The following is an 8,763-nucleotide window of genomic DNA, read 5'->3' as shown; positions in this document are numbered from 1 at the left end:
GACACGCTCAAGTTCTTCTTCTCCTTATTTTTTTTTTTTGAGCTTATTTAGAGCTTTCTTATTTGGTAAAGGGAAAAAGAGAGCGAAAGCCAGGCAGCTTCTGAGATGCTCCTGACTGACCTGATGACCTAGGCGGGTCACTGAAGTGTGGTGACTGACTGACCCGATGACCTAGGCGGGTCACTGAAGTGTGGTGACAGCGAGGTTCCCCTAGGTCTTCAGGTCCCCTCCTGCCTCTCCCCTCCTCTCCCCTTGAACCTGCGTCCGCTGAGGGCAGTGGGCAGTGGTTTTCCCCTGCGTGCCACATCTCAGATTCAGGGATTTACAACTTTCTCTCCTTTTCCTCCTGCTATGCTCAAGATTATCTGGCCTTTGAAGGTTTAGTCATATTTTTCTATGAGGTTCTCTCTTCTTGGTATCTCTGATGGGGTTTCCTCTGATAACACTCTCTATTTCTCTTAAAGAATTGGGAAACTTTCCTTCTTTTCTTTTCTTCTTTTTTTTCCCCCCACAAAGCTCATGTGCTCAGCAGAGAGAGAGAGACAGTGAGAGGGAAAGTGATAAGCCACCCCCAGGGGACCACGCGGCAATCCTTTCTCCTCCACTCTCCTCCTGGATTTTGGGCATGCACGTACACCTACCCGTCCTGGCTTCCAAGCTGCCAGGTCTGGGACTCGTACCACGGTTGACCACGTGGGAGCCCAGCATCTTAACCACCAGCCACCTGCTGGCCCCTGGAAGGTATGAACTTTGTCTCTCCTAGGGTCAGTTTTAGTAAATTATACCTTCCCAGAAAAGCATTCATATAATCTGTTTATTCAAATATATTTGTGTAGATTTGTGCAAAACAGCCTCGTAAGTAACACTTTCTTTTGCTTCGATAGCTTCATTCTGTTTTTCATATCTTGTTTTTGAATATTCCTGCTTGCTCCCTTTGTTCTCGATGATCTTACCTAATGGTTTGACCATTTTGCTGCTTGGCTTTGAGCATATCTTTTTATTTACTTTTCAGTAAAGCTGTTTTTTCCTGTTGTAAAGCTCATTAATTTTTTTTGAAAAATGCAACTTTTCTGAGATAAGACTTATGTATAACAAAATGTGCAGATTTTGAGTGCTTGGTTCGGTGGCCTGTGTATCCAATACCACGATAAAAATACACACCCCTCCCATCACACGGGAAACAGCCCAGCCGCTGGTCGGTAGATAAGGAATAAACAAACCGTCCTGTGATTGTGGCAGGAATAACACCAGGAAACTAAATGGGGGGCGGTACCCCATGCACACGCGCCTGGCATGAGTTTTAAGCCACCGGGTCTGGGATTCGAACCGTGGTCGGCTACATGGGAGTCCAGCGACAAAGCCATTACACTAACTGCTGGTCCCTGGATATTAGTCTTTTAAAAGAATATATCATATGGGCAAGCCTGTACCCTGGGGGTTAAGGCAGCTGGAACCCACACAGCTGACAAAAAAGAGGTGCCCTCACACCCCTTTGCAAGCAGCAGGACCTGCTCCATGCTGCTGGAAATCACTATTTCTACAACCAGAGATTAGTCCCGTGTAGGCCAGAACCTCACACGACTGGTATCGGACACGTGTTGTCTTTGTGTTTGGCTTCTTTCACTAAACATAGTATTTCCAAGATTTAGCCTGTGCTGTTTGGGGTACCGCCCCCCGTTTAGTTTCCTGGTGGTATTCCTGCCACGATCACAGGACTTTTTTTTATTCCTTATCTACCGACCAGCAGCAGGGCTGTTTCCCGTTGTGCTTCATTATGGAATTCATGTAAAGATCTTTTTGTGGATCTAGCTTTCATTTCTCTTGGGTAAATAACTGGGAGTAGACTTGCTAGGTGGCAGGAGAGGTATGTGTTTAACTTAACTGCCCATCGGTTTTCCAAAGTGACGGCACGATTTCACATCCAACCATCAATTTATTCCAATTGTTCCGTATCTCTGCTAACGTAGTATTGCTAGTCTTTTACTTCCTTGTAAAAAGGTTATTTACGTCTTCAGAGAGAGAGCAGGAGAGTTAGAGAGACACACTCCTTCCAAAGTTCCCCGCGTTCAGCGGGCTCAGATCCCAGGCACGGACACGTGTGCCTGGCGTGCTCAGGGAAGATCGGGGCGTGAGCCCAGGACCTCTTCTCCGTGGATCGCTGTGTTCCCACTGTGCTCCACCTGGCCCGAGTCTTTTACAGTCGCCATTCTAGTGGGCGTGCTGTAACAGTTCACTGTGGATGTAATTTGCACTTCCCCGCCGAGTAGTGACACTGGGCATCTGTTCACGTGCTGGACGGCCACTTACAGACCGTGTTTTTAAAACCTTGCTTAGTCTCTTGTCCATATTTGTATTGGGTTATTTTATTATTGAGTAATAAAACTTCTCTACTTAGTCTGGATGTAAGTCTTTTTTTTTAAGAGGTTTTTGCTATAGGGCATGAGCGCTCGCCAGACAGACAGAGACAGAGAGACAGAAAGCGAGAAATCACCCCTTAGGGGGATGGCCACGCCACAATCCCTTCTCCTCTATTCTCCTTTCAGGATCTTGGGCACACATGTACACGTGCCCAGCGTGAGTTTTAAGCCACCGGGTCCGGGATTCAAACCGTGGTCGGCTACATGGGAGTCCAGCGACATAGCCATTACACTAATTGCTGATCTCTGGATGTAAGTCTTTTAATAGAATATATCATATGGGCAAGCCTGTACCCTGGGGGTTAAGGCAGCTGAACCCACACAGCTGACAATGAGGTTTGAGTCCCGAACTCGGCGACTTGGAAGATGGCGCTGGGCGTGCGTGTGTGTATGTGCTAGCATGCCCAAAATCCCGAGAGGAGGGAGAAGTGGAGAAGGGACTGGTGTAGCCATCCCCTGTAGGGTAATGGGTCATCTCTCTCTCTCCCTGGCAAGCACATGCACCCTATAGAAAAACAAAAACAGAAACAAAAAACTGTGTGTGTGTGTGTGTGTGTGTGTGTGTGTGGTGAATATCGTATTTTGTAGTTTGCTTTCATTTTTCTCACATTTACTTGTGTCAGTTTTTCTTTCATGCATTTTGAAGCTCTTTTATTATCTGTGTGTACAGTGTATCTTTTTAATGGAATTCGCCCTCTGTCACTATGAAATATCTGTACTTCTGGTAATACTCGTTGTTTTTGGTATTACCAGAAATTTGTTTATGTTTCATATGATAGCCATCTTCAAAGTATGATTTTTTTCTCTTTGACTTGCAGTATACATGGTATTTATATTTAAAGTTGATCTCTTGTAGAAAATAGTTGGTTCTTGTTTAAAGCCTTCAAATTCTGGCATACTTTTTATGAAGTATGCCCTTATTGATATAAACATGTTATTGTAGAATATTTATTCTGTTGTGCTGGTTCCATGGCCTGGCAGTTAAGGCAGCTGGATCCCACATGGCCGGCTGTGTGGTTCGGGTCCTGGACCTGGTAGCTTGAGAAAAGCATTCGGCATGTATGTGCACGTGTGTGTGTGTGTGTGTGCGCACGCACGCACATGAGTGCCCAAAATCCTGAGAGGAGGAAGAGATGGAGGAGAAGGGATTGTGATGTGAACATTCCCCACTGGGGATACTTTCTCCTCTCTGTCTCTGTCTCTCTCTGGCTAGTATATGTGCCCTCTAGCAAAAACAACAACCTCGTCTCCCCCCATATTCTATTAGCTACTTATTTTTGGTCTGCCATGGAAAGAAGTATATATGTATATATGTGTATATATATTTTTTTTTTGAGAGGTTTTTGCTATAGGGCATGTGTGCTCACCAGAAAGACAGAGAGAGACAGAGACAGAAAGCGAGAAATCACCCCCTGGGGGGAAGGCCACGCTGCAATCCCTTCTCCTCCATTCTCCTCTTGGGATCTTGGGCACGCACACACACGTGCGTGAGTTTAAGCCACTGGGTCCAGGACTCGAACCACATTCGACTACGAGGGAATCCAGTGACATAGCCATTATGCCAACTGCTGGTCCTGGAAAGAAGTATATTAAAATCTCTCTCCAAATTGTGAATTTGTCCCTCTCTCCCTGTAGTTCTGTCAGTTTTTCATTACTTATTTTGACATTATGTTGTTAGGAACATAGATGCTTATGAGTATGATATAGCCTTGATAAATTATCCGTTCTGATATGAAATAACCCTTTGCTCCTTTTAGTGTTTTCTAACTTACATTTCATCTCATCTGATATTAACCCCAGCTTTTAGAAGTCGGTATTTGCTGCGTCTTCTGAAATGTTTGCCCCGTGCCAATGACAAGCGACATCTTCCTAGCGGTGACCTAGGGAGGCAGGCGGAGCTGCTCAAGTCTCCGTTCACGGAAAACCTCAAACAGGTTTAGGTGCCTTCGTAAACCCATCTGAGTTTCTGTCCTTCAGCCAGTGGTCGGGTCTGGTTACACAGACTGTGGCTGCACACGTGTGCTTCGTTTTCCCACCTTACTTTGTGTTTTCTGTTTATCGTGACTTGCTTTTGTGAGTAGGGCAGGGCTGGCAGTTAGGCCGGTGCTTCCCTGAGGTTCCCGTGCTCAGTATGCAATTCCAGGGAATGCCCAGGTAGGGAAAAGGAAGACGGACATGAACGTGGCCCCTGTGGCTGATTCACAGACCCAGACCTCGGCACACAGCCGAGAGCACTCATTCTTCCACCAACATTCACCACGTGACCTGTGGCCTCTCACTTCACGGCTGGGGACTGAGCTGAGAAGCAGGAACAGGAAGCGAGGTCAAGCAGACGGCTCAGGTGCTTACCTTCACATATTGGGGGTGGGCCTTCAAACTGCAGGTGGGTTCCAAGTTTGCAGGTCAGGATCTCACTCCCCACCAGGGTGAAGCCGGGGAGGCACCTGTAGCGTACGATGTCACCTGTCGAGGAGACCAACATGGGGATCCCTCTCAGTCTCAGCAGGGCTGACCGCACCCCTTGAGCCCACCTCCAGGTAAGACAGCCAGTGGGCCGTGTTCCGTTTGGACTTAGATAACTAGCTCAGCTCTGATTAAATGGCCCAGAAAGCTTACAGCCGCGTACTGGGGCTTCCCTCTCATCGCTCAGCCTTGCCTGAGCCTAAGAAAAGTTCATATTCTAGGAGATGTTATACTACCTTGCAAGGGTTTACTTCTCAAAATTATCCTGCCTTGAGTCACAGGAGGAAGTTGCTTTCCTGGCTTTTCTTCCTACATATGGCTAGAAAGGAGTGCGACTGGACTTTGGGTGCAAACTCAGTTGACAGAACATCAGCTTTCTTGTATCGGCCATGGCTGCTCTCCATGGATGGGAGAAGGATGAGCCCTGCTAGGTGGCCAGTCCCCAGGGCTGCTCGGCCCTCACTGCTGACCCTTGGTGCCTAGGCCTTGCTGGTTTGGGAGGTGGTACCTAGGTTGAATTCTTCATTCTCTGTAACGACTTCAGCGTTGGGGAGGATGGTGGGAGGAGGGCATTTGGTGAGTGGATAAGCTGAAAAAATAAGAGCAGACAAGTCAGCGTAAGAGTATCATTCTCGGGACACATAGCCATTCATGTTTAATTCTTCAGTTTCTTCTTCCTCATTCATCCACACAAGAGCTAATACTACTGGGTCTTCAGGAAAGTCATGACTACTTTTCTAGGCGAAATGGATTCCAGTGGATTTTCTGTGCAAAAATGAGACATGACTTTTCTGATGACCCAATATTTAACTATACACAGGGCCATTTTAGCCAAGTACCATTTTGGTTATTTTCTGTCATCTTCATTGAAATTAATAATAAACGAGGGAGGAACCTAAGAGGAAGCCAGCGCCAGTCGCCAGGGCTGGCGGGAGGAGAGAGGAGCTTTCCTGAGCACCTCCTCCGTCAGTCTGTCCCCTCCGATTCTCAAAGAATAATTTCATAGATACTCTAGTGTCAACCACTTAGGTTTCCAAAGCCTTGCAATTTAATATAAAACTGTGGTGAGATCCCTCCACACATGCGTCTAATGTAATTTTTCCCCTTTTTCTTTAAAGTAGGAATGATGAATGGACCTGACCTTTTGAAAGTTCAGGCTTTCCCTGCTAAATGTCAGTAACCTATTCCTGGAAATCAGATATTCTGTACAGACGCTAACCCCTCCGCCCATCATTTTAAGTGGGAAAAAAATTGCAATGTGCTTTTCATCAACCCAAGACCCCCAAGTTATCTAAAACACAATACAATACCTGCACATGAAAATGCAACAAGCCATTACGCTTCAAGCTGAGTACCTAAGACACCCTTCATGATCACCCGGTGACACGGTGGCTCTGAGGATGGCACGCACACTTTCCACTGGGCCATAAACATTCCGGGCAGCAAGCAGACTTCCTCAGCCCCAGCACCGTCAAACTCCAAGTCTAACTAGGAAGGCATGGTGGGGGCGTGCTCAGGGCAGGCGTGAGGTGCTGGAGCACAGTTCACAAAGAGCAGCACGGGGTGGCCCCTCTCAGAGCGGGCAGCTTTGGAGATGCTCACTCCCGTGGTGGGCCCGTTCCTCCTTCCAAATGTCCATCCAGACGTTTGACACTCTGCCAACTGTAGTCGAACTACATGGAAGTGTACATGTCACACCTTGAGGATTTTCCTGCATAAACTTTCATTTCAAGCGTATTTTTGCTTTGTGGCTGAAAACGTTGCCAAGTGGCTAAACCTTGATGTAACAGAAGCCGGGGGACTGCGCTTGCCTTTGACGCATTCTTCATTCTGTTCTCCAGGAACAAGTGTTCCACTCGGTACTGTCCACACTGCATGCTGCCATCGTCCTTTCATCTAGCTCATTTAACATGGGTCTACTGAGGGCTCACCCGGGTCAGGCACTACGCCAGGTGCCGAGGACGCAGAAAGAAACAAAATGGGCAGTTTTGCTCTCACAGAACTTAGGGCCCCTTGGGAAAGACAGATATCCTTTGTAAGCTTTGTCAGCTTGATCAAGATAAAAAGTAGCATTTACTTTCTTTTAATTGGCATTTATAACTAATTAGCTTAAATATTTTCTCGAATATTAATGTGCTGTCTGCATGTTTCTTTTTATCTGTCTATTCATATCGGTTGTCCTGATTTTTCTCATGAATATATGAACTCTATGAATATTCAAGGTTAATTTTAGTCTGTCGGTTTATAAATGTTACAGTTTATCATTGGCTTAATTTTAATTTTATGTTTATTTTTAACTTGCTATAGGGTGTGTGTGCTCACTGGAGAGAGTGAGAGTGAGGAAAAGAAAAAGCGAAAAAGCGCCATGGATGGCTACGCCACAATCCCGTCTTCGCCGTCCTCTCGGGAGTTTAGGCACGTGTGCACGTGCGCCTGGCACAGTTTCAAAGCCACCGTGTCTGGGACTCAAACCTCGCGGTCGACCACGTGGGATCCAGCGCCTTAACCACCATGGCACCATCTAGCCCGTCAGTACTTGATTTTATTCATGCCACTTTCTTCATTCTTGAAAAATCACAGTTTTATTTAGCCACCGATCATTTTTCTTACCAGTTTTTAAAAACTGTAGCTTCTATTTCCAGCCTCATACCTACCTTTAAAATTTCTAAGGTATACTTAAGTTTTCCAGAAAAAAAAAAACACACACAATAAACAGAGTTTGGGTATTTTATATCTTGTGGTTATTGTAATGGGGTAATTTCCCATTCCACTTTAAATCACTTTTGAAACAATTACAGATTTCTGCTCTGTGCAGAGAAATGATGGAGTCCTGGTGAGTAACAAGATGAAAACTGGAATCCCACCGCGTCGGCGGGCCGTTGCTCACGGTCTGGTGTGTGACCTTCGATCTTTTACACGCCCCTCCCACACAGCCTACACTGACAGCGTGCCCCTCTAGCTATGTCCCCGGCAGGACTCGCAGGCAGGCAGTGGAGACCGGCTCGCTCGGGGCGAGGCACTGAGGCCTAGCCAGGTTCTCTGTGCGAGTGAGCCGGGAACTTGTGTCAGGCGGCAGTGTGCCCTGCGGCAGGCGCCGGGGGTGATCGGATGCCCTAGTCCTCTCGTCTCTTTCTGGGCTCGTCCTTCTTCAAGATGATGAGTGTGTGCGCTGGACCTTCCAGCCGAAGTTTGAAAAGCCAAACTATCACTAGCTTAGGGAAAAAATGTGGTTCCCATGGTTCATTTGAGCTTATTGCGTGACTCAAGAGTCTGCTTTGGGGTTGGGGGTCCAAGTCCATCCACATTAAAGTGTCTTCCTTTGCCAGTGGATGGCCACACCACAATCCCTTCTCCTCCACTCTCCTCTCGGGATCTTGGGCATGCACACAAACATGCCCGGCATGAGTTTAAGCCACCGGGTCCAGGACTCGAACCGCAGTCAACTACGTGGGAGTCCAGCTACATAGCCATTATGCCAACTGCTGGTCTCTGCCCTTGGTTCTTGATGATCTTTTCCCTAAGACCCTCACCAGGACGGGGCGACTGTGGTCTAGGGCCGGCATCCAGGATAAAGGCACCCTCTAGTTAGATCATCACCTGAGCCCTAAAATCACCTGCTGTTCTCATTAAACATACAAGAAACATTTCCCTAAGTCAATAGACTACATTCTGTATGAATGATTTTTTAAAGAATTATCTATTTTAATTTTATTTATTGATCTATTTATTTGTTTATTTATTTAAATTTGCTATAGGGCATCTGTGCTCACCAGGGAGAGAGAGAGAAGGAAGCAAGCCACCAGGTCTGGGACTTGAACTGTAGTCAGCCACGTGGGAGTCCAGCACATCAACCACCACACCACCTGCTGGCCCCATATGAATG

At 46.8% G+C, this 8,763-nt stretch overlaps 1 protein-coding gene across 1 annotated transcript in view; it reads right to left on the bottom strand.

Annotated features, from left to right (window-relative positions):
- Window positions 1-8,763, bottom strand: part of CSMD2 (CUB and Sushi multiple domains 2) — a 565,338-nt gene that overhangs the window by 67,942 nt on the left and 488,633 nt on the right. Inside the window, 2 exon segments of the mRNA XM_027775561.1 lie at window positions 4,767-4,880; window positions 5,389-5,469. Coding sequence (XP_027631362.1) covers window positions 4,767-4,880; window positions 5,389-5,469 — 195 coding nt within the window.

Source organism: Tupaia chinensis, unplaced genomic scaffold (genome assembly GCF_000334495.1).
Source record: "Tupaia chinensis unplaced genomic scaffold, TupChi_1.0 Scaffold000573_1, whole genome shotgun sequence".
In the NCBI taxonomy this organism is placed as follows: domain Eukaryota; kingdom Metazoa; phylum Chordata; class Mammalia; order Scandentia; family Tupaiidae; genus Tupaia; species Tupaia belangeri.
Note: the sequence above shows the minus strand (reverse complement) of the source record. Positions and strands in the feature narration are given on the sequence as shown.